The sequence below is a fragment of the Xiphophorus hellerii genome, chromosome 22 (genome assembly GCF_003331165.1).
Source record: "Xiphophorus hellerii strain 12219 chromosome 22, Xiphophorus_hellerii-4.1, whole genome shotgun sequence".
NCBI classification, from domain to species: Eukaryota; Metazoa; Chordata; class Actinopteri; order Cyprinodontiformes; family Poeciliidae; genus Xiphophorus; species Xiphophorus hellerii.
Genome location: NC_045693.1, coordinates 26,568,939 through 26,595,103, shown reverse-complemented (window position 1 = coordinate 26,595,103; position 26,165 = coordinate 26,568,939). Strand labels below are relative to the sequence as shown.

Genomic DNA, 26,165 nt, shown 5'->3' with positions numbered 1-26,165 from the left:
ACCAACAGGAAAAAAATGAGAAGATAAAGAACTACAAATAGTCTGAAGAACTCTGATCCACCTGGAACCCTTTTAGCATCAGAGATTGTTTTGATTCTGATTTTTACACAAAGTAGGCCAAAAGACATACTGTTTAGTTCAAAATTATTCATACGTCTGGTAGGTTGAAGAAGAAAGCAATTTATATATCCTTTTACCAACATGTTTCCTCTGACTGGGAGTAACACCAGTGTTTTGGAGCTGCCCAATCAGAGTGACGAAAATGAAAGAAAAGATTATATGTGAATTACTGGTCTCAGATGGAGGCAGTATCAAATTCAACCTGCAGTCAACTTAAGGAAGCAATGAGTGAAAAACTCCATCTACTCCAGACTCAAACCAGCTTTAGCAACAGAAACTTTCAGAAATCCTCGTCTCCATCAGTCTCTTTAATCGGTGGGGATTATCTGGACGTGCTCCTCAGGTCTGATGTGCTTGGAATTATTGTTCTGTTTCTGTCAACCATAACTTTTTAAAAATCTTTAACCTGCAACAATCCCTAATCCTCAGTGCTGTGCAGTAAGGACAGACATCTCATCTTCTTGTAAGCGTCCTAAACTCACATGTCCTCAGTGGAAAAGGCAACTGTTGCAACTTGTACTTGTTTTTCTAACCAAGACATTAACCTGCCCAGGCCTGTAGAAGCTGAGACAGACTTCTCCAATGTTTTTCAACATGTTTTCTTTAATTTTAGCATTTTATGATTGATTTATTCATCAGACTCATGGCCCACATAGACATAAAAAGATTAAAGATAATGATACACAACAAGAACAACACATGAAAACTTTTATGGTGTGGCCTTATGGGAAACTTGTTGAAATGCCCAACATTTAGACTGAAGTGCTTTGTGATATTAAATTTCTCTGTTTTTATTAATGGATCACTTCAGGACTTGACAATTGAATGTCTTGGTATTTAGAGTCATTGGACTTAAAGAAAAATGGTCTATCTTAGTCATCATGACAGAGTGTGCATAATATAAGGAAAATTCATCTGCTTTCAGCAAAAAACTAACCATAAACACATCATGTGCTTCACTCCGGGACCTTAGTCAAACAGTGCGTGTCGTTGGTCCTGTAGGTTCTTTGAGTCTTACTGCAGCGTTGCTACGGGAGACTTAGCTTTGGATTTAACTCAAAGCAACAAAGCAGAACCAGGATAAACCCACAGGCAGGTCGGGACTCGCAGAGACACATTTTTGGGAAAACAGCAGAGCCTGAGTCACCTGACTTACTAGGTGACTTTGTGTCACCATGTGTGACTGGACATTTGTAACAACAAAACCAGTAAAACCAGCTTCAACAAAAAGTCTGTTGAAGATGTGCTGAAAACAGACTTTAGCTCTGTAAATCAAAAACAGCAGGCTTCATCTCCATCTGCTGGACAAGCGCAGATGTAACAGGCAGGATAATGTCAGGTTCTACGGTGAACGAGGTGTTCTTCCTCATGTGTATCCTTGTTTGCCAACGTTTGGTAGACAAAAACGAAATTTTAAATTAATCTAATTAACCCTTGCGTGATCCTAACATTCTGTTTACTCCCTTTGTCCTACAGGTCAAAAATGACCCGCCCTAACAAAAGCCCCAAAATAAAGCAAATTAATTGAATTTTAAATCCAAAATCTATTTTGCATGATGAAACAATCTGTTATTTATCAATTCAACGCAATTTAATAAATTTTTTATCATGTATTTTTGTTACATAATACAAAAAGAAGATCAACAGTATTATACTGTTTACATACAGTATATATATATATATATATATATATACCACAAACCAAGTGTTGTACCAGTTTTCTTTTCCACAGTAAAGGTTTATTATTGTAATTATATAAATATGAAGTTATTACTTCTGAATTAATTATACTGTAAGGGAACAAAAGGTCAACAATTTGGAATTTTTTTGTCATCAGTTCATTCCTTTATATTTTTTAGGAAGTGAATTATAAAAATACCTCTTGTAACACAACAAAAAAAATGAGCTTGATTTTGTGAACAATTTAACATCAGCTCTTATGTTGTGTCTCATAATTATACGAGATGTTCAACACAAGATGAAGAACATCTTCTGTTCAACATAAGGTGTTGAACTCATAAGATGTTCTTATGTTGAACATCTTCAACATAAGCCGAAGATCCTCCTATCCTTCCCACCCCACGTTGAAGATAAGATGAAGAACATCCCACGTTGAACACAAAATGTTCAACTCAAGATGTTCAAGTAAATCTTCATAGTATGAAGATGCCTTGATAAAATGAAATGCATCAAATTTTCAATAATATTCCAGTTTATTGAACATGTCTATGCTTACATTGACCCCTCATGCTGCTTAACGCTAATCACCAACAAATAAATCTTAAAGATGGGAGAAAGGCAAATATTAGACGTCTTATAACAACAAGGCAACATTATGCAATCTAAATGTACATTTATTGAATGCTCCTTTAAAAGTTCTTAAAGAACATTCAAAAGTTTACTAGAGACATAAATGGATCAGATTACATATCACACTGTATTATTTCATGACAAATTAATGGAGGACCCTATAAATCATACAGGTACGTCACCATGTAGTTCCTGTTATTGTAGTTATTCCTTATAGACAATGTAGAGGAACAAATAGAAGCAACTCTAAGCTATAAACCTTCACCCGATACTAACAGCTGCAGAAGACCTGCGAAGAGAACTGAAAGATAGTTCAACAAAGAATAAATGGAGAGAACCAAAGATTCCTTTTAACACACTTTTGGCACAAACACAAATTTTGACGTCAGGTCTCTTCCACAGCAGAAAAGCTCAAGACCTCAGTCCTATTCAGAATCTCTGAAGTGACTGAACACAGAGCCGTCTGGCAGCTGGAGCTTCGTCTAGAGAGACAAAAGAGACAAATTCACACATGTGAACCTCAGTGAAGTGAACGGAGCGCACACGTTACATCTCATGTCCTCCCACCCGCCGTCATCATAATGTGATGTAATGTAATCATCAGTGACGGCTGTGTGTTCACTGACAGGAACTCTTTTTTTTTTTTGCAGGGAACTTTTCAACATGTCCATGCCTTCATCCTCTGCAATGGTCAACCATTTCACAGGGTCAGTGAGGATGTTGTAGCTGAGGATTACCAGTACAGAGATGGATCCAGAACAAAGCCAACACAACCATCAGGCAGTCAATGCAAGTCCAACATATTCATGGAAATGCCTGTATTTCTTCATTTCTGACTCTTTTCTGTAGGTTGTTTTGACTCAACACATATTCGTTGTAGGTGTTGTATAGCTATGATTTTATATTTCAATCAGATTTTGTGGTACAACTACAAAATCAAACTCTGGTGTAAGGATATCAAATAGATCTTCTGAAAAATTTCTGTTGAAGCAACCAACTCAATACAAGATGCTACAAAACAAGGGCATGCCATCATCCCTCCATCACCATGCTTGACTTTCAACTGGAGGTGTTAATGGGTTAGTATTAGGGGCGTTTCCCCTCATCTCTATTTGGTCTCACTTGTCCAAAGAATATTGTTCCAGAAGTTCTGTGCTTGAATCAGACTCAGTTTTATTTTTAGGAGAAGGGACTTTCTCAATCCAACACTGCATTTCAGCATCAAACTCTCAGACATGAAATACTGGACTTCCTTTTACCCGAATGAGCTTTAATGGGTAAGGTCCTTTTCACTTCTCCATGACAGATAATGGAGCTGTGGAAAAACGCTTCCTCCTCCTCTTTGCTTCACCAGCCTGAGACATGGACGCCTGTGGATTAGAAAGAGTCAGAGACATCTGAATTATGTTGGATTGGCTGATCCATTTGTGAATATCATGTTTCCTGCTATCTGAGTCATTCTTTCACAAACCCAGCTGATGAATCCTGGCATCCTGGAATATTCCCGTGTCATCAGGGAAGATATTCTTAGAATCCCAGGTTGTTGTGTTGCTTTGGTAGTTTGATTTCATTCTAGTTTCGTTATTATTTCGTGTTACTTTCACATTTTGGTTAGATCTGTCTTGTTCTTGTTTCCCTTTAGTTCAGTCCTTCTTAGTGTTTCTAGTTATGTTTATTCCTTATAGTTTTTCTTTTCACTCTCATTTCATTATGTCTCTTTAGTCAAGTTATCCTGTAGTGTTAGATTAATTTCCTGTTTCCCTGTCACATGCTCTCTCATTCTCTCTCTCTCTCTCTCCTCAGTCTGCCTCCTTCTCCCTTCACTCACACCTGCAATCAGCTGGTTCATTAGCCCAAGTCTTTGCTTCTACCTTCAACCTCCCCAGTATTTAAGTTGCTCACTCTCATTCACTTCTCGCCGGTTCATCTCGTCACTACCCTGTGCCTCTCCTCAGCCACCTCGTGGCTTCTGCCTGAAATTTGCATCTGAACCTCACGACTCCTGCCTGCTACATTTGGGTGTTACTATAAACTTCATGAGAGAAGTAATTCATGGAACAGCATGATCATTCAGTAGATTTGGGCAGTAAGCTAAACTCATAATGCTGCTGAACTTGAACCTGACCAACTACAGGAGACATGCACAGCAAGCACCTGCAAAAGGTTCAAATCTGCACTCAGACCACACAACCTTCGTCTGTTGCTCCAGAGTTCAATACTTCTGCTCCTTTGCAAACTTTCTGATTTGTGGTTTTCTTTTTGGATGTACAGCTGTTCAGTCTTGATCCTTTGAGTTCCCTTCACATCGTGAATGTGAAAATGCTTTAATTTTCACAATTACATTGTCCTGAGTTCTGCTGTTTTCTGTGCTTTGATTACACCAAACAGTTTACAGATCTCCAATCATGATCATTCAGTGTTTTATTCTCTCTACTTTCCTTCCTCAAAAACAATGGTTCCCGTTTCCTTCCAGTTTTTAGTATGTTGGACAGTTCTCAACCCAATTTTAGTAGTTTCTGAATCTCTGATGTTTTTCTCTGTTTGATGAAAATGATCTGGCCTGTCTTTAGACATGGCTGTTTAAGAAATGAGAAGCTACCCATTGCTTCAGTTGGAGTTAAATAACTTGTTGAATGATCATCACCCATACAGTAAATGTTTCACAACTGGTGAAACATTTTGTATCAATATAGAAAATCCTGACCTTATCTACATGTAAGCCAGTGTTTCTCAGTTCCAGTCCTCATGCCCCCCAGTCTTGCATGTTTTAGGCGTCTCCCTTCTGCCACACACACACCTGGATTAAATCTGTGTGTGATTAACAGCCATCTGCAGTACTTGATGTCTGCAGAAGAGGTCATGCAATCATTTGAATCAGCTGTTCTGGATTAGAGACGTATCTAAAACATGCAGAGTAAGGGGGGCCAGAGGACTGAAATTGAGAAGCAGTGATGTAACCAGAATAAAAAAAGTCAGTCGTGCAGTAAATAACTGGGTTGTACTCACAGAGTTTGCTGTCACAGTCAGAATTACTTTAACTTGCTCAAATAAAGTAGTGCTGCCTTTGCCAGCAGAGTCTTCCGCTCTGACCAGCAGAGTGTACTGAGGGTGTTTCTGTTGGATGAGACAGGAGTGAGGCCATCAGAGCAGCTGTAACACTGAGCATAGGCTGATCATTTCAGCTGGGAAGCAAGGTTTTTAAGAAGTACCTCTCTATTCAGTCCATCAGTACTAAGAGTGATGGCTCCAGAAACTGGGTCGATGGTAAACATGGAGGGTTCCGCTGGTTCCTGGCTTATAATGCTATAGCGAATCTCTGAGTGGTCAGTATTTGGCTCATCAGCATCTGTGGCCTCCACTTTAATCACCTCAAAACCTGCAGAAAGACAATGAAGGGAAGGCATTGTATTGCAATGCTCAAAGTTAGCAAACCAGAAATATATCTGTTCACAGTGCAGTGTCCATCAGTCAATCAGATAAAATGTTCTTTTTTTGTGAGAATCATGACAAAGATGTTATGATGCATTGTGGAAGCAGAAATGCTTGGATTTACTTTTAAGATAATAAATCCCAAAGAGGACTTATTCTTGCAATATTAGCATTGGTAGCTATGACCAATGTAGCTATAAATAAAAAAATTCTTCAAAGTCACTGGCTATGATGTTGCTATCCCGACAGATCACTACAGAAGATATTTCACTCTGCAAACAGATTAATGCAAGATCTGCAACAAGACCCCCTAGAGGCCCAAGACTATCATTGCTACTCAGCTGAACAACGCATGGCACCTTGAATACCTTCTGACACAAAAACATTGCACCAATTCACAGCCAAAAGCATTCAGGGCCCGGTATCCAAAGTCCAGTAAACCCGCAAAGAACAATTCAGATCCACCACCATTCAAATCACAAACCCAAGAAAATAGGGCTGCTGTCTGTGGATGCCTGCTGGAGCACTGCCTTATAGAACCAGAGTTCTTTTATTATCACTGTGCAAGAAAGCACAACAAAATTTTGAAAATAGTAGAGCAGCTGTAACATCATGGGGAAAGGAAAACATTTGTGTCCTTAAATAATACAAGCTACCACTAAGATGAGGCACCACACCAACCCCACCCACCCACAGCTCCCAGTCATCACCAGCAGAGTGACGACTGGCATTACAGCAGAAGACCCGCAAAACACGCCATGCAAGGTTTTCAGAAAGTCCTAAAATCCCAAAATGTAAATTAGAATCGTACAAAAATAAATATGCAGTGAACTAGATGATAGTTTAAATAAAAAAACTAATTATCTAACCGTCCAGCAGCAGAATGCAAGGAGGCCACAGCTTAGGCAGAACTGACATTGGTCAGAGGTCACTCATAAACCATGTGTTATATATTTTTAAAAAACTAATATGGATACTTTGAACATGGTCATTTTTTCTTTTGATTTCCTCATTTTCTACATGATTTTTTTTCTTGTGTTTCCTTTCCTACTGTCTCTTTTTTTCGGTCATAGGTTTGATTGAAACCTGCTGACAGTATACCTATGGGCGAGGCTTCAGGCACTTCTCCCTCGTAGGTGTCTTTATTAAAAACAGGTTTGTTGTCGTTCTGGTCGGTAACTTTGACCACAGCCTGTGTCTGTCCTACTGTCGTCCCTCCATCCTCTGCCACAGCATTTACCTGCAACTGTACAAACACTGATTAGAATGTAGCGTCTCATTTTCAACATCAAAGTAAACATGATAAGAAACACTTCATGGCTGCACAATCCTGCCAACCAATCAAATTTTATTTATAGAGCATTTTTCATACAGTCAGGTGTATTGCAGAGGTTGGAAAAACAAAAGGAAAGGCATGAAAACACTAGAGACGCCATTTTTAATCACCTCATATTAAGGATTTTCATTTCACTCACATAGACTTGTGATGCAACACATCTATTATCGCAATCACAGTGGCTGGAATACAAACGGCCGATTGTTAAGGACACTGTAACTTTAAATGACTCTGAATCTTTTGGATGCTTAAGATCATATGGGGAGGTCAAAGTCAAGACAGAGATGTTGTTTAAAAAAGAGAAGAAAAACATGCAGGGTAAGATCAGTCTGCATCATTCTGTTTTGAGACTTGGATGACCTTTGCTGACTGATTATATTTTGTGTGTCAATTTAGTATTTTTGTTTATAATTTTATAATTGTTCCTCCATATTAATTTGTCCTCAGCTGTTTTATTGAAGAATTGACAGGGTTGAACACTGACCATCAAACATACATTGACCTACTGGTAAACAGCAGGGAGTAGAAAAATGTTACATGACAGCAGTATAAAGGTACAGAATATCTTACTGTGTACTTGTCCTGGTTCTCTCTGTCCAGTCCCTGTGTTACATACAGATGACCAGTGTCTCTATCCATGGTAAAAAGACCAACAGGAGGCTGATCTGCTCCTGGTCCACTGATGCTGTAAAGGATCTTCTTTGTTTCATCCTCATTAAAGCGGATCTGGTGCAAATCATACGGGGACCCAGATAAACTGACAACAACGCTAGTTAGGAGGCCATAATTATAAATATCTTACAGAAGATTAGTTTAAAATCTCTGAGGCAGAGAACTGTGTGTTCACCCGACAAGCTCAGCTCTGCTCTTTATTGCAGGACACTTTCAGCTCATCACAATGGCATGGACACATTAAAAAAATATTTTCGATGAAACAAATGTACAGGTGTAAAGGAGGTGTAGAGAAGTTACCTGAGCCAGCTGTAAAGGAAAGGGTCCAATTCCGTTCTCAGGAACTGTAATGTCAGGAATAACCCAGCCAGTCTGTGGAGCACAAAGCCTTCAGTGATAGCCACAGTGTTCTATGTCCGTTCTTCAATGCTTGCTGTGTCGTACTCACAGGGGAAGAACTATCAGTTATAGTCAGGATGACTTTGGCTATCCCCATCAGCCCCTCGCCTTTCATGTCAGCAGCTACCACTGTCAGTGTGTACTGCGGGTGTTTCTGTGACAAAAGATGCAGGTACTTATTTACAATCTCCACTGGCACAAAAAGCTAACAGACTGCACAGAAATGCAGGATCGTCCAATTCTTACAACGAGCTTACAAATAACTTTTTTCTAAACTGCATCAGAATGTAAAAAAACTTACGGTTCTAAGGGCTGTAATGGAAAAGGAAGTGCAACTAATCAATAGAAGAAGTCACCCAGTGGGAAGAGTGATGTGGGGGTCTATTTCTTCAGTACCTATAGGTCAGATAGATGGAGCTAAACAGGAGAATCCTGTAAGAAAACCTGTTGGATGCTGTAAAAGGCTTGAGCCTGTGCCAACAGATTCCAGCCTAGTGTGATACAGTCTACTAAGTATTGACTCAGCTGAATATATGACACGGTTGTCAGAGTTTTGATGAAAACATTTCAAATGCTATGACCGTATGCTATGACTTCCACAATTATGCACTACGTTGTGTCAGTCCTGCCCCACAAAACCCAAGTCTGAGGTTGTGATGTGACAAAATGTGAAAACATATGCGTATGAACAATAGAGGCACCTTTTACATCATCAGAAACATATTATGGATCTGATTGATTGATTGATAGATGAATGAATTAATATCAATCATTTAAGTTTTTTTTTTTTTACAAATTCTTAGATTTATAAGCAGCAGAAATAAAGACAATAGCAGATGTATATGACATTGTACATCTCCCTGTTGTACATTACCACTGACGTTTTGGATTCCTTAGAGCAGACTGCACAACAGAGGGCAACTTCGTTGAACATGCTGCATGTTTTTATCAAGGAAAGTGGCAGCTTACTAGAGTTGGACATTACAAAAGTGGTTGTGTTGTTTTGTTAGACCTCACCTCTCTGTCCAGCCCCGTAGCGTCGACTGTGATAAGCCCAGTAGTCGTGTGGATTGCAAACATGGAAGGATTTGGTTCTTCGGGTTCTTGTCTTATAATGCGATAGCAGATATCGGAGTTGTCAGAATTTTCCTCATCAGGATCTGTGGCCTGAACCGTCATCACCTCAAAACCTGAAGGTACGAGTCACAAAAAAGGAAATGAAACACAAAACCCTCTCAAGGAGAAGAAAAATAGAAAATCTGAAATGAAGTGCAGAGGCTTAAATATGTTCTGCCACTGATTGTTGCAAACACCTTTCACAGATTCAGTACAATCTTCTGTGTCTGTTGCGCCCGCTTTCCTGGTTATGAATGTGATAACAAATTGCCAGGAACACGGTAAGCTTGACTGTGACTGCAAGCTGACTTTTCATGGCTTGCAGTCTATCAGGGGGAAGATGCAGTCCATTTACCAGCTTCATCTGTAGCTGCAGTTATGACCAAATTGCCACTTGAGCCTGGCCATGCCTAGTCACCAGCAGGTTTGGTAATTGTGCCAACCTTGGACTGGCGATCACCTCTCGCCTGAAACATTCGTTGGAGAGGCACCAGCACCCCTCCCAACCCCACTAGGGAAGAGGGTGTTAGAAAATGGATGGATGGATGGAAATACTTTGGTATATTTGCACGGGTGTATTTCTGAAATGAAATTATTTGTGTATTCCAGCATCCAGGATGAGCTGAGACATTGCTATGTTAGAGCCTGAGGTCACTGCAAACAACCTCTTGATTTACCTGCATAGAGACTAGGTCTGTTACAGCAAATTTTGTCCCTGGTGAAATTTTGTTTCCAAGTTATTGCAATAAAACAACAATATTGTTGTTTTGAGACCAGTTTTAAGTAATATAATGGTAATGGAAGAACGCATTCTCAAAGATGAATAAACTTTCAATTATAATGAACATTTAACCCTGGAACGCAAAGACATTTTAATATACAATATAAATAAAATAACAGAAACAACAAATAAAATCAATTATGAAGGCCTTTATATTTCCCTTAAAAAAGGGCTAGTTGAGACCAGCGAGCCAGACAGAAGATTTTTGTCATCCAGTTTTTGGTAGAAAGAGAGAGAGAAAAGAGAAAAACAGCAAATTATGCAAAAGGAAACTATTGATCTTGTTTTAATTTATTATATGATTAATTGATTATTGATTATTGTGACAGGCTTAACAGAAAAGTGTTCAATAAACATGTTCTTCAAGCTCATATCAGATCGACAGTATGTACCTTTGGCTGAGGACTGAGGCACTTCTCCCTTGAAGGTGTCTCTGCTGAAAACTGGTTTGTTGTCATTCTGATCGATTACATTCACAGTTATTTCAATGGTCTCAGATGCTTCAGCTTGTCCTTCTTCCACTGCAAGTGCTTCTAACTGCAGAGATACAATTATGCTTAGAATATCTTACCCCATGTCACCAGGAGAGTGTCAGTAACATTCGTGCTGGGTGGTTTGAAATGATCACATAAAAACTGTTCTGCAAAGAAATGTACGGTCAGTATTTTTCATTAACTTTTGTCAAAATAGCTAGAAAGCTCCTGATGGCTGGCAACAACATTCCAGCAATTTATGTTGTGAAACTTTGATACAATACTCAGAAATTTCACTTGGAAGTGGGGTTGGAGTGTGATGCTTCTTCAGCAGACAATGCAACTTGAGACTCTAGAGCTGTTACTGATAGCTACATGTTTTTACCGTTGCTCAGACAGAGGTGTTGGTGAGCGACTGTACACTGTTTTCTCAAATAGTGTAACTCTTTAATTCACTTCCTCCTTCTGGAGGCCTTTGTGGAGGAGAAACTGGCTCACCTCACGAGGGCCGTTGCTCAACATGGGAGTTTATGGAAAGCTCCATTTAGGTTTTCCTGCCTCATTTAACGCTTTCTATCCAACTTTCTATCCAAAGTATTTTATCAGTGTTCTTGCAAGACAATTGTCTCCATGGGTGAAGGAACAGCCACCAGGTGTTTGCCAGCAAGCCCCAACTCCAGAGTGGGGCCCCGGCGAGCCACGTCAGGGTGAAGGAACACTAATTCCACTGATAGTTTTCAACATAAGGAATCTTATGAGGGACCAGTATGTTAATTTAATATATTTTAAAAAATAATTTTATAATTGTTCCTCCATATTAACACGTCCTTTGTTGTTTTATTGAAGAACTGACAGGGCTGAACACTGACCATCAAACATACACTGACCTACTGGTAAACAGCAGGGAATTGAAAAATGTTACATGACAGTAGAATCAGAATATCTTACTCTGTACTTGTCCTGGTTCTCTCTGTCCAGTTCTTGTGTGACTTCCAACCAACCAGAGTCGCTGTCTATAATGAAAAGGCCTACAGGTGGCTGATCGGCTCCTGGACCACGAAGCCTGTAAATGATTTTCGTCACTTGACTTCTGTCAGAGCGGACCTACAAAGCACCATCAGAACTATTAAACCACTGTGTGTTTATTCACACAGCTCTTTTAGTTCAGAAGCCTTTACTGTGCAGCTACCTCTCACCTGAGCAAGTTTTAGAGGAAACGGTCCTCTGCTATTCTCGGGAACACTGAGGGGAGGAATAACCCAGCTTCTCTTCCTTCTCCTCATCCCTTCTTCAGACTTTGAGGAAAACAGAATGGCATTTAAAGAAAGCAGACTTAAAGATCTGCCGCATCTTTAGTCCAGTCTGCTCTGTTCCTTCATGTGGACGCTTCACTGTTGCGTCTCTGTGTTAGTGTGTTGTAAAGGTAAACACTGAGGTTATCTATACTACTCAACCACCTCCATTTCTTCTCCACTCCAACGGTGCAAATAGTGTTTGCATCACTGGAGTGTCTTTTAGGTCAAACGTTCCTTTGAAATCTACAACCATCTCCTCTGTCAATCCATTTCATTTCAATCTTGACTTTCAAATACTGTATTGATGGGACACAGAAGAAAACCCACAAGTTGATGATATAATCAATTTTGTTTGCTCAATTACAGACTGGGTTTCTTTGTATGTGTTTTCTGAAATCATTCAAAGAGCAGAATTGCCAGAAAAGCACCACATAGACCTGAGTGCCACAGGCCTGTTGTATGGGAGTGTTAATGTGTTAAGAAAATTACATTGTTGCAAAGTGTAAAAATTTAGAAAGATGAACACATCTACATGAGAACAAGACAAATGGTCAGTTAAACACCTTGTCCAACAACAAAATGTTTTGATGAGCCGCAGAAAAACAAGTTCAAGTAAGTTCTTCTAATTGAACTTACTGGAAGAGGTAACAGATTTGGGAACATTTTCTCTGAAGAAGAATGATGAATCTTTGGATCTGCATTCCTCCTGCTCCTTCCTCCTCCTTGGGCAGCCTAATAAAATACAAATTGGGAACATAGATGCTAATTACTGCTTTGTCACATTTTGGTTATTTATTTTTATCCTGTATGCATTTTGGAGAAGGGTGGTGGGTTGTACTTACAGGGAGCTCGGTGCCAGGAGTTACAGAGATGATTACTTTTGTTAATGCAGAATGTCCCTCCCCGTTCATATCTGCTGCTTTTACCTCCAGGGTATACTCAGGGTATTTCTGTCGGGATATTCAGGTTGATATGTTAATTTATTTCAAATGAAATTACAGGAAAGAGCTCTTTTAAAGAATCCTAAAGATTTTTAGCATCATTTGATAAGTTTAATACAAACTCGATTTTGTCAAATTTGAATCAGAAAGCTCTCAGTGATTACATGTAGTTACATGTAGGAGCTTAATAATAATGTCCTGCTGTCATTTCTATCAAATGTTTTCTTTAGAAACCAATAAATTGGTCCATTACAAAGGGTGAAAACAGTTCATGTTTGTTCAATAGGTTTGCAGTTATTTACCTCTCTTACTAAGCTCCACAACTTATTTAACACTTATAACATTATCAACGTGTTTAAAAGCCCACCTGTCTGTCCAGTCCAGCAGCATTGACACTGATGGCTCCAGTAGTTGGGTTTATGACAAACATGGATGGATTTGGTTGCTGAGGTTCCTGGCTCACAATGCGATAACTGATTTGTGAGTTGTCATTGTTTGGCTCATCAGCATCTGTAGCCGTAACCTTCATCACCTCAGAACCTGAAGATTAGAATCACATAAAAGGAAATGACATGCATTTCTCAGAAACTGGTTGCAATTTTTAACTTCTAGTAGGCCTGAAAGAACTCCTCCCTCTATTTAATGGCGTCACAAACCTTCCATTCATTTATTCAAGGTTGGAGCGGTAACTCATTCAGGAGGAAAATGTTTCTTTACCCAACGTCTCTCTCCAGCTCATGCTGGAGGAGCTGAGCTTTTTCTCAGATTAGACAGAAGCTACAGTCTGTCAGATGACACTTGACTGCTTCAGAGCAGATAAATCCTGAGTCTGTCTAGTCTTCTCTATCGTGCCACGCCTCATGAACAAGACAGCAAGAATCTCTACCTGCTTCAGCAGAGACTTATGCCTAGCCTGGGGAGAGAGAACCAATGACAGTCTTGCACGTGAAGTTAAAGATCTAATTGTTGGTTGGCAAATAACTGAAATCAAATTAAAATGGACAACTTTTAATAGGAGATGTAATAGAAGGTGATTTATTTGATGTGAATGTTGGTTTATTTGCATCACTCAGGTCAGATGTTTTATGAGACTGAAGTTACATGGAACAACAATACCTATTGATGAAGACTCGGCCACATTTCCCAAGAAGGCGAAAACAGGTTTGTTGTCATTCTGGTCAATAACATTGACAATAATCTCCATAGGCTCCTCAGCAGGGGCTGAACCGTCCACCACAGCATGTACCTGGAACTGTAAACACACCAATATTAGTCAGTTGGTTCATTTTAATAAAAACACAAATTATTCCAATGTGCAAAAAAGAGAAAAAAGTGTTAAGTCCAACATCCCAATATTGCATCCTAAGATTCAGTACAACATGAACTTACAATTGTTAAGAGCATGAATTTTATCAAGTTTGGATTGTTCATTTATATTATATTTTTTCTTTTTTCCGAATGGGATCATCAGACATCTATGAAAAAAACTCTTAATTGTTAAAATTTTGGTAAATGCTAAGTGTGAAACCGACAGTAAAAAGATCCATGTGAGGACAAAGTTTCAAACACTTTTTATCTTCTCTGGTCGCCAAATGTTCTTTATTCAACTGTTTATTTTGTTCATCCAGCAGTCTTATATTTACAACAATAAAGTCTGTGAAAGTACAGCAAAAAGACCTTTCTTCATACAACATGCTTACCTCATATCTGTCTTTTTTCTCTCTGTCCAGTTCCTGTGTGACATACAGATGACCAGTGTCTCTGTCCATGGTGAAAAGACCAACAGGAGGCTGATCTGCTCCTGGACCAGTGATTTTGTAATGGATCTTTTTAATTTTATCAGCTTCAGAACGAATCTGCACAATGCAAACCCAGACCGTTAAAATCACAGACAGAACATGTTTACAATATTTAAAGACAGCCTCCATAAATGTCCAAACCATTACAGCCTGTCTCGTCTTTAGCCTGAGCTGATGGAGATTTCTCGTCCTCTACATTTAGTTCTCTGGAAATAAAAATCTCATACTCAGCTCTTCCACCTTCAGCTCCACTTTTCTTTTTGTTAACGCCACCATCTCCAAATTATGTCCCAGTTTTCATCTCCATTTTGTACATACACTGTTTTGTTCTTACACAAATCGCACCAACACTGTAACTCTGCCCTTTTCTTCCCTACCTGCCCTGTCTTCTCCTCTCTTCTGCAGTACCTTCTGCTTTGGATAACTGACTCCAGGTAGGATACTCAAACTCATTCATCTTCAATACATCTACTCCTCACAGCCTTACTGTTCCATCTGTTTCCTTTTGTTTTATTCTCATACTTCCTGCCTCTATGCCTCTGGTGTTTATTCCTCTCTTATAAGCTGTCTGGTCTCGCAGCAGAATCTAACAAGACGGCCATGAACATTTACTTTCTCTCACCTGAGCAATATATAAAGGGAAAGGTCCTCTGGAATTCTCTGCAATATTAATAGGAGGAATAATCCATCTCTTTTTCCTCCTCAGTCCTTCACTGGATGATGGGAAATGCAGGACAGGAACCTGTAGGTGAGTTGCGTTCAGAAAGAATCACACAAATATTTGATCTGTTGCAGACTAAACTGTACAGTATTGTTACAATTCTTGAACTGTATGTTTGGGAAGCAGCCAATTACTGCCTTGTCACATTTTGGTTATTTAAACAGATTCCACTCTTTGTTTTCAAACTGTTCAACTTTCTTTTACAGCTTGCTGTAACTTTATCTCTCCACTAGTAATGCCAACAATAAGACATTGATATGTTTTACCCTGTATGCATTTTGGAGAAGGGTGGTGGTTTGTACTTACAGGGAGCTCGGTGCCAGGAGTTACAGAGATGATTACTTTTGTTAATGCAGAATGTCCCTCCCCGTTCATATCTGCTGCTTTCACCTCCAGGGTATACTCAGGGTATTTCTGTCGGGATATTCAGGTTGATATGTTAATTTATTTCAAATGAAATTACAGGAAAGAGCTCTTTTAAAAAATCCTAAAGATTTTTAGCATCATTTGATAAGTTTAATACAAACTCGATTTTGTCAAATTTGAATCAGAAAGCTCTCAGTGATTACATGTAGTTACATGTAGGAGCTTAATAATAATGTCCTGCTGTCATTTCTATCAAATGTTTTCTTTAGAAACCAATAAATTGGTCCATTACAAAGGGCGAAAACTGTTCATGTTTGTTCAATAGGTTTGCAGTTATTTACCTCTCTTACTAAGCTCCACAACTTATTTAACACTTATAACATTATCAACGTGTTTAAAAGCCCACCTGTCTGTCCAGTCCAGCAGCATTGACACTGATGGCTCCAGTAGTTGGGTTTATGACAAACATGGATGGATTTGGTTGCTGAGGTTCCTGGCTCACAATGCGATAACTGATTTGTGAGTTGTCATTGTTTGGCTCATCAGCATCTGTAGCCGTAACCTTCATCACCTCAGAACCTGAAGATTAGAATCACATAAAAGGAAATGACATGCATTTCTCAGAAGCTGGTTGCAACTTTTAACTTCTAATAGGCCTGAAAGAACTCCTCCCTCTATTTAATGGCGTCACAAACCTTCCATTCATTTATTCAAGGTTGGAGCGGTAACTCATTCAGGAGGAAAATGTTTCTTTACCCAACGTCTCTCTCCAGCTCATGCTGGAGGAGCTGAGCTTTTTCTCAGATTAGACAGAAGCTACAATCTGTCAGATGACACTTGACTGCTTCAGAGCAGATAAATCCTGAGTCTGTCTAGTCTTCTCTATCGTGCCACGCCTCATGAACAAGACAGCAAGAATCTCTACCTGCTTCAGCAGAGACTTATGCCTAGCCTGGGGAGAGAGAACCAATGACAGTCTTGCACGTGAAGTTAAAGATCTAATTGGTGGTTGAGCAAATAACTGAAATCAAATTAAAATGGACAAGTTTAAATAGGAGATGTAATAGAAGGTGATTTATTTGATGTGAATGTTGGTTTATTTGCATCACTCAGGTCAGATGTTTTATGAGACTGAAGTTACATGGAACAACAATACCTATTGATGAAGACTCGGCCACATTTCCCAAGAAGGTGAAAACAGGTTTGTTGTCATTCTGGTCAATAACATTGACAATAATCTCCATAGGCTCCTCAGCAGGGGCTGAACCGTCCACCGCAGCATATACCTGGAACTGTAAACACACCAATATTAGTCAGTTGGTTCATTTTAATAAAAACAAAAATTATTCCAATGTGCAAAAAAGAGAAAAAAGTGTTAAGTCCAACATCCCAATATTGCATCCTAAGATTCAGTACAACATGAACTTACAATTGTTAAGAGCATGAATTTGATCAAGTTTGGATTGTTCATTTATATTTATATCTTTCTTTTTTTCCGAATGGGATCATCAGACATCTATGAAAAAAACTCTTAATCAGAGATGACCAGTTTTATTTGAATATTTTTTGTAAACTTGATAATTGTTTCAGAAATTTTTTATCTCGACTTTCTTCAATATTTCATCTTTAACAGGGAATAGAAAAGCATCAAGCTAAAGGTACAAGAGAAAACACTGACCATGTACTTGTCCTGTTTCTCTCTGTCCAATTCCTGTGTGACATACAGATGACCAGTGTTTCTATCCATGGTGAAAAGACCAACAGGAAACTCATCAGCTCCAGGACCAGTGATTTTGTAAAGGATCTTCTTCACTTTATCGATATCAGAGCGAATCTGGACAACACAGACCAAGGTTATATTCAGATACAATTAAACAAAGCACAAAAAATAGAGGAGGAATACATCTTACAATACAAGGTATAATTGAAAGAGCAAATAAAATTACACTGAATTATCCATTCATTTTAATTTCTCTTACCCGAGCAAGAACAAGGGGATAAGGTCCTCTGTGATTCTCAGAAACACTAAGAGGAGGGACAACCCAGCCTCTCTTCCTCCTCTTCAGTCCTGGATTAGATTTTGGGAAATACAGAATGGGAACCTGTGGAGCATCCTAAGGAAACAAATATTTTCTAATCAGTAAACAAACAATCAGAAAGACAAATGCATCCCAACTTGAAATTTAACACAATAAAGTTGCCGTCTGACATGAAGCTCTTAATATAAATTTTCTCTGGGCCAGAAGTTCAAATGAACCAGTCATAAAAAGACATGTGGGACATAAAGACAGTACAAAAAAAGCATAGAAGAAGAAAATGTTAAATACAGCCACAAAGTGGCAGTGTTTCACAGAAAAACATCTCTGCTGTAAAAAGCATTTGTTCAACACAACACAGCTCCTTGGTAGTGTGAGGGTTACATAAGTACAGAGCCCACAAAGAGCATTCACTTCCTTGGATGTTTTATATTTAAGCCCAAGCAGCAAAGCGCAGAGTCGGCTTATTGTAATCTGTTTTTATTATGGTTCATTTTAAACAAATTGGCTCTTTGGAGGCCTAAACATATCTGAAAACTTGCCAAACTTGGTGGAAGCTTTAGGCCTGCATAAAATTTATATATTTTAACATTGTCACAAAAATCATAACAAACGGCTCAACACCACCACTCTGCAACTTTCATACCATACCATACCATACCAACTTTATTTATAAAGCACTTTAAAACAACCACAGCTGATACAAAGTGCTGTACATCAAAACACAACATAACAATAAAAAAACATAAAATAAAAACTTACAGTTTAAAAACAAAAACATACAATTTAAAAACTAGATCCCGCTAGAGTTGAAAGCCAAATAAAATAGATGGGTTTTAAGACGAGCTTTAAAAGTGGACAGTGAAGGGGCCTCCTTGACCTGCAAAGGCAAGTTGTTCCATAATTTGGGGCCCATGACAGAGAAAGCCCTGTCCCCTCTGAGCTTCCTTCTTGATCTCGGTACCTCCAAAAGCAGCTGATCTGCGGACCTAAGAGACCGATAAGGTATGTATGGGTGAAGAAGCTCAGAGATGTAAGCCGGGGCAAGATTATGTAGTGATTTAAAAACAAACATAAGAATTTTAAAATGAATCCTAAAATATACCGGCAGCCAGTGAAGTGAGGCCAGGACAGGGGTCACGTGTTCCCTCTTTCGAGTTCCTGTCAGCAGTCGTGCAGCAGCATTCTGTACTAGCTGCAGACGTGAGAGCAGCGACTGACTAACTCCCAGATAAAGTGAGTTACAGTAATCCAATCGAGTTGAAATAAAAGCATGGATCACTGTTTCAAAATGCTGCCTGGAAAGAAAAGATTTCACTGACGCCAATCGCCTTAAATGATAAAAGCTGGACTTAACCACGGCTCTGATTTGGCTATCCAATTTAAAATCACTGTCCACCTTAAAACCAAGATCTGTAATAACAGGTTTAAAATAGACCTCCAAGGGTCCCAGGTCAACAGAGGAGGACTCACAGGAGCCACTGGGTCCAAACACCATCACCTCTGTTTTGTTTTCATTAAAATTTAAAAAGTTCAAGGCCAACCAAGCTTTAATATCACCTAGACATGCCAGGAGATGTTTGATAGAATGTACATCCTTTTGCTTCAGGGGCAAATAAATCTGACAATCATCAGCGTAACAATGAAACGAAATCCCATGTTTCCCGAGGACAGAACCCAGAGGCAGTAAATAAAGAGAGAAAAGCAGTGGGCCCAGAATTGAGCCCTGTGGGACGCCATAAGGCATTGAAGCAGCAGATGATTCAGAGTCACCAATCTTGACCGAGATTGTTCTCTCCTCCAGGTAAGACCTGAACCATTTAAGAACAGTGCCACCAATACGATATTAAAATGTCGTGGTCTACTGTATCAAAGGCAGCAGTTAGGTCAAGTAAAATCAGAACAACATGGTTACCAGAATCACATGCAAGAAGAATGTCATTAAAAACTCTTATTAAAGCAGATTCTGTGCTATGAAGAGTTTTAAAACACCCTGCTCATTATATATCCAAAATGACGCCGGTTTGGCTGGCTGCCTGCAGTTGCAGCTCCCGTCGTATGTGTGTTAATCTGTGTATATTTGCTGTAACCGATTAAGGATCCGTGCTTAAAGAACCCATAGATCATCAGTTAAGCTCCCACAAGGGCTGGATGTGGTTCTGTCGGTGTTCTTTACGGAGTAGAGGCATGATTGCTACGGAGAACCTCGCCGAACGGAGCAGGGGCATTGTTTACAAGCGTGAACAGCTGATTGCGCTGTGTAAGCCTCTGCTGCGGCCCAGAGACAGGCCGGTGGTCCCAAAGGAGCTATGGAGGAGACGACCGGGCTGCAGGGCTGGAGCTAAACGGAGGGGTAAGAGGAGACGGCACAAACCGGCGATTATTGTGGGGAACGTGAGGTCTTTGGGGAATAAGACAGATGAAATCACGGCGCTGGTTAGGACCCAGAAGGAGTACAGGGAGTGCAGTATATTCTGCTTCACGGGAACCTTGCTACACTCACTTATTCCGCACTGCAGCGTGGAGGTTCCTGGATTTTCCTTGGTGCGGGGGACAGGGACTTTTCCAAGAGTCGGAAGAAGAAGGGCGGCGGGATTGCACTTTATGTGAGTGAGAGGTGGTGTAATCCCGGTCATGTTAACGTGAAGGAACAGATTTGTAGCCCGGACATTGAACTTCTGGCTATGGGAATGCGGCCGTATTATTTACCGAGGGAGTTTACGTCTGCCATTTTGATCGCTGTTTACATTCCCCCATCAGCTGATGCAGCGGTGGCCTGTGACGCCATCAGCGCTACTACAGCCAAAGTACAGACTAAAAACCCGGACGCCTTCATGGTCATCACAGGTGACTTTAACCATGCCTCATTGGACAAAACTCTAAACAACTTCCAGCAGTATGTTGACTGTCCCACCAGGGAAAACAAAATGCTGGATCTCCTGTATGCTAATGCCAAAGATGCATACAGCGCCACAGCCCTGCCCCCCCCCCCCCCCCCCCCCCCCCCCCCCCACACACACACACACACATATATCATAACCTCGCAGTCACACATACATATCCCCCACCCTCACACAGCCATATTGTTCTGCACTTTGCACTGTCACATCATCTGCACTCTGTCATAATTGGACCTGCTGCTACTTCTTTGGTGTGGTTGAGTGCCCTTAGTTAATTTTAGTTGTATATATTGTTATTTGTGTTTGTTTATTTTATTATTGTATATATTTGACTTTTTGCATGGGAGTTGCAATAGAAATTTCGTTGAATCCTGTTCAATGACAATAAATGCTATCTATCTATCTATTAACAAATTACTACTCCTCAACTAATATCTGGTCTCTGCATTCTGACTGTTACACCAAGGAATGACATCTTTAGTAAATAATTTACAATCATTTAGATGTTTCTTGACAAAACAGAATTTTGATTTTTTACAATTTTGTAAAGAATAACAGAATAAAAAAATGCTGGTACTTTGTGAATCAAAATCAGAATCAATCAGACCAAACTTTAGAAACATGGAACATTATTCTAAGGAGTATAATAATAATAATAATAATAATAATAATAATAATAATAATAATAATAATAATAATAATAGGAAGAAGAAGTATATTATTTATATCAATAGGTGCTAGTGCATGTTCAATTTTAGCATTTTTTATTTAACCTTCATTTTACCAGGATAAAAATGCATTGAGTTTAATAGCCTATTTTTCAAGGGAGTGCTGGCCAATAAACAGCAACAAATACAACACAAGAGCTTACACAGTGAAAAGAAAATGTCAAGCTATTATTAACAGCTCAAGAAACTCCTGAGTCATATACCTGCTGCACCTGGAGAGGAAACAGGTGGCTGTAGGAATGTAAACTGACAGTTTAGTTCCTTTATACTTGCCTCTAAGTTATTTGTGATGTCCTTAAGGGGAAAATCACTCTGGATGCTGTGGGCTGCGTCATGATCCCCTTGGTACTGAACCACAACAGAGACAGTCCGTTTCTTGCCTTTTGAATCCCAGGAGTGGATGTAGAAACGTCGTTGTCCCTCCTGAAGAACCAACCATCTCGAAACCTGAAGACCAAACGAAATCGTTGCCATGAATTAGCAACTAGACTCTTGTTATATTCTGTGTATAGCAGCCAAACTAAAAAGTCATTACAGTAGCTGCATTGTATGAAATCTGTGAAAGATTAATTTTCAGTTGTTTTAACAAATAATTAGTAACACTCCTGTTGGTGATTAAAACAGAGAAATGATTTCATATGCAACTGCAAATCTACAACAGAAGGACTGAAAAAAAGTCGAGGTTTTGACTCAAATTTCATCTTAAAGTGCCTTACAGTACGTTTTCTGACTGTACCTCAGGAGAGCGCTGTAGATAAATATAGATAGAACAACATTTAAAGAGGGATTAAACTAAACTTGAGCTAAATTTGCAGCGAGCTTCGAGTACTAATGATTGTTGAAGCAAAACATCACATGCTGCTTGAGGAGGAAATCATTAATACCATGAAGGAAAATTAACCCCCTCCTCTAATATTTCTGATTGTTGAAACTCTGCTTACCGTTACTGTCCCATCAGTCTCGACATAGAAATGGGAATCGTAAGTGGTGAAAATAAGCCTCGTGACATCTGTGCAGTCGGTGAAGTTCACTGAGGCAGAAGGAAAAATATTAGCTCTCCACTTCAAAGGTTTGGAATTTCAGGATAAAATGAAGTTGTGTTAGTAAATGGACTGAAACCATGTTTGCTTGTCATCTTATTTTAACCACTCAAAACACTGTGCATTAGAGATAGATTCACCTAGCCATGTTTTGAATGCCTTCGCTCTCATACACTAACACGTAGATGAGTAGACAGCGTGTTAGTGTTTAGTGTCAGGTTAAGCATTTGAGATGGACCCAAAAGCCCAAGAACCTCAGGGGAAGAATCTAAGCAGGTGACTGAAGGCAGTGGATTTGAAAACACAGAAAGTCAAAACTGGGACCCATCTGTGAGCTCAGCACCTCCTGATGCTGGTTTAGCTGCTGCATACTGCATAGAGAAGGGGTACTCAGATCCAGTGCTCGACATCTGCCATCCTGCAACTTTTAGATCCACTTGCAACTGCAAAATTGTGTTGTTGTTTTTTTTACATCTGATAATGTTTTGAGCACATTTGTGATGGAAATGCAGCAAGTATGTCTGCAGTGACCATAATGTGGCTATATTCTATTGTCATGTGGTGTAGTTGAGGTGGATCCAAATGAAAAGAGGACATTGGGAGGATTAACGTTGAGGAAAAAATCATAATCAAATTAAAGGAAGGTATAGGCTCTGGGACAACATTAATCGTAAGGTTTACTGCTTGCTTCATAATTGGGCACTATATTGTTTTTTTGTCATGTAAAGCACCTTAAACTGCCTTGTTTCTGAAGTATGCTATACAAATAAACTTGACTTGACAAGATAAGGAAAAACCAGAACATGGAACTTGGGTAACAGAAACAAACGAATCCATAAATGAACAATGAAGCCTGGCTGAGTCAAATTTTGATGTAGGCTAAAAAACAGGTTAGTCCCAAAATTCTTAGGACTATCCTTGGAACAGCTGGGGGAGATTAAGGAAGGAACTGAGAAGGGGACTAGTAGTACCAAAATATGCACAGAGGGAACTCAGTAGGACACACAACATCTTACAAAACAAAAACTAAAGAATAACACTAACGAAACTGTTTAAAAAAAAAACCCCAGAAAGAATTAAGAAATTAAGAAACAAAATGGCATCTACAAAGTATCCAATAATCAAAACAAAATACCTACAGATCATGACATAACAGCATCTGTCCAAAAGGGGGCATTAACAAATAATGCAGGATCTAAAATTAATCTCAAATCTTTCCAGTCAGAACATAACTGCTATTCTCCCCGAATCAAAGCTGGCCCACAGTGAGAGCACACAGTCCACAGTTCATCTCACCTTTTCCCACGATTGTGGTTGGCCTCAGATGCTTTTCAGTCACCTTAAAAATAACTGATTCTGAGTCAAATCCTGGTTCACATATTTGGTCTTCTGTGCGCCCTGCTGGTGAAGCCTGGGAAAGAAAAAAGTGCATCTCTAGCAAATGGGAGACAGTCACTGAAAACTGTTAATCTTCAAAGATAGTTAATGTTTAGACTGTCAAGACTTTGCAGTCTTTCTGTTTTTCTTTTTTTCTTCTTCAAAAGGTTAAGTTAATGTCCTGTATTAATAGTTCATATGTATAGGCATGTGCTGTTTTAGAGTTTCCGTAGTTTCTGCAACCATTTCACTACAAAAAGTCAGTTTTGTCTCAGGCTCAAACCAGATAACTACAATTTGTTCAGAAGAGCAAATGTTACCTGACTTTTTGAAAAAGGACCATTTGACAACGTTGATAAATATCTTCTATAGGACATTTATTTAACTTTTAAAAAACAATTTTATTAATTTTCTGTGGGTTTAAATAAAAGAAAAAAAAACTTTTGCCAGAAGAAGATGGATATATTTTTTTTCTATGGGAATTTGATATATGTGGAAAAACTTGTTTAAAAATGTCCACAGTTTCTGCCTAATGACAAGAAAAATAGATTTAAATACAAAGTGTCGTTATTTTATGGCAATTTAGTGCAATTATTCCAAATTGAAAAACTAAAACTGCAATTTTTCTTATCTATATTTGAAAACATTACTATTTTTGCTAACATTTGTAAGAGCCATTGTGCAAGATCCAAAGAAATGAAGATAGCAGACTGCTGATTTAGACAAACATGTCTCAATGGACTCAGTAGATGAGCCAAAACTAAGTGAGAGGAACCTCAGACTAACACATGAGCTAACTTTATTTACTTATGAGTTGTGTGGTTCCAGAAATATTTGTGAGCCAAAACCAAAAAACAAACAAAAAACACAATTCAAAGTTTTCGGTATTTCTTTTGAGGAAACAGATCCTCGATCTGTTATAGATGATCCAGATCATGTTTATAATAAAAAACACAAAAGCAGATTGCAGAAGAAAATCTTACCTGAACATTCAAGAATAAAGCACACCAAACTGGGAACCAAATGGTCCCCATCTCTCCTCTGTGTAGAATGCTTTGTTATTCCTTTTAAACTGGTTGCAGTTTAACAGGAATAATAGTTGGTCCCTTCCTTCTTATCTCTGAGTGAAACCAATCTGGGGAAGCTGCTGCAGGAATATTAAGTGTGTGACATCAGCATGTATGTGTGCAGGATCTAGGTTCCTGATTTGGTCATGCTGACTGCAGAGAGGCGGAGACAGAAACTCAGAGCTTCTGTTACTTGCTGTTAAATAAAGTGCAAATCATCTCAGACTGGTTTCTTGAACACGACAATAAGTTCCCTGAACTCGAATGGCCTCCACAGTCACCAGTTCTCAGTCCAATGGAAAGCCTTTGTGATGTGGTGGAACGGGAGATTCGCATCATGGATGTGCAGCCGACAAATCTGCAGCAACTGCGTGATGCTATCATGTCAACATGGACCAGGTACTGGAAACATGTCAATATGTTTCCAGTACCTTGTTGAATCTCTGCCACGAAGGATTAAGGCAGTTCTGAAAGCAAAAGGGGTCCAACCTGGTACTCACAAGGTGTACCTAATAAAGTGGCCAGTGAGTGTATATTTCATATCAGAAGTTGTTAAACTGAACATGTTAAGTAGCACACACAGCACAATGCTATTGATTTTGACTTGTTTTTTTGTTTGTTTGCCCGTGCATGTCTAGAATAAGCTAGACATGCACGCCTTGTACATGCACTTTCACACCTGCAGACTTCTTCACACCTCGAGGGGCCTGAGGAGTGTTCCCGAAAAGTTTCACTATGAGACCTGGTTTCAAAGAGTGCCGCATCAGAGACCCCAATTACTGGAGACATGTAAAGAGAGACAAGAAGCTGGATCACAACCAAAATGTCACAGTTTCACTGAAGTCCAGCTCTGTGTCAGCAAGGCCTAAATGATAAACATCTTCAAGTTGTTTATCACTTAGTTAAATTATCTATGGTTTGAGATAAGTGTTTTTGTGTTAAACGAGTCTTGTCATGACTGACATGTCATGGAATGTGTTTTTCTCTGTGGTTTTATTTAAAGAACAGAACAGATGTTAGGATAACAACAAAAACACCATTCATACCTACATTAATAAAGGCTAAAGTTTAGGTTGACTGGTGGATCACAATCTTCTATGTCAAAACTCCAAAACTGCAAAATATGAAAAAAAAGAAGAAAAAAAAAGCTTAATAAAAAAATAAACTATAAGTTTCCATTTGCTTTGCGTTCTTAATGTATGCATATTTTTTCTGGCTGAAATGTTTGGCTGTGAGTTAAATAGAAATCAATTGTTCTG

General features: G+C 39.1%; 2 protein-coding genes across 2 annotated transcripts in view; both read right to left on the bottom strand.

The window, feature by feature from the left end:
* The window catches only part of LOC116712572 (B-cadherin-like), a 108,441-nt gene that overhangs the window by 36,137 nt on the left and 46,139 nt on the right, over positions 1-26,165 (bottom strand). The gene's annotated exons all lie outside the window — the stretch shown is intronic.
* Positions 2,315-25,001, bottom strand: LOC116712570 (EP-cadherin). The gene is made up of 27 exons (XM_032552371.1): positions 24,823-25,001; positions 23,759-23,873; positions 22,364-22,452; positions 21,696-21,869; positions 17,738-17,872; positions 17,437-17,592; positions 16,915-17,050; positions 16,165-16,337; positions 15,699-15,806; positions 15,294-15,413; positions 14,573-14,728; positions 13,989-14,124; positions 13,240-13,412; positions 12,774-12,881; positions 12,568-12,663; positions 11,833-11,931; positions 11,585-11,740; positions 10,556-10,700; positions 9,284-9,456; positions 8,316-8,420; positions 8,168-8,239; positions 7,766-7,921; positions 6,961-7,105; positions 5,640-5,806; positions 5,437-5,544; positions 3,690-3,800; positions 2,315-2,912 (listed from the first exon to the last, which is right to left on the bottom strand). The coding sequence occupies exons 1-26, from the start codon at positions 24,871-24,873 to the stop codon at positions 3,720-3,722; spliced, it is 3,333 nt and encodes a 1,110-aa protein (XP_032408262.1). The 5' UTR covers positions 24,874-25,001; the 3' UTR covers positions 2,315-2,912; positions 3,690-3,719.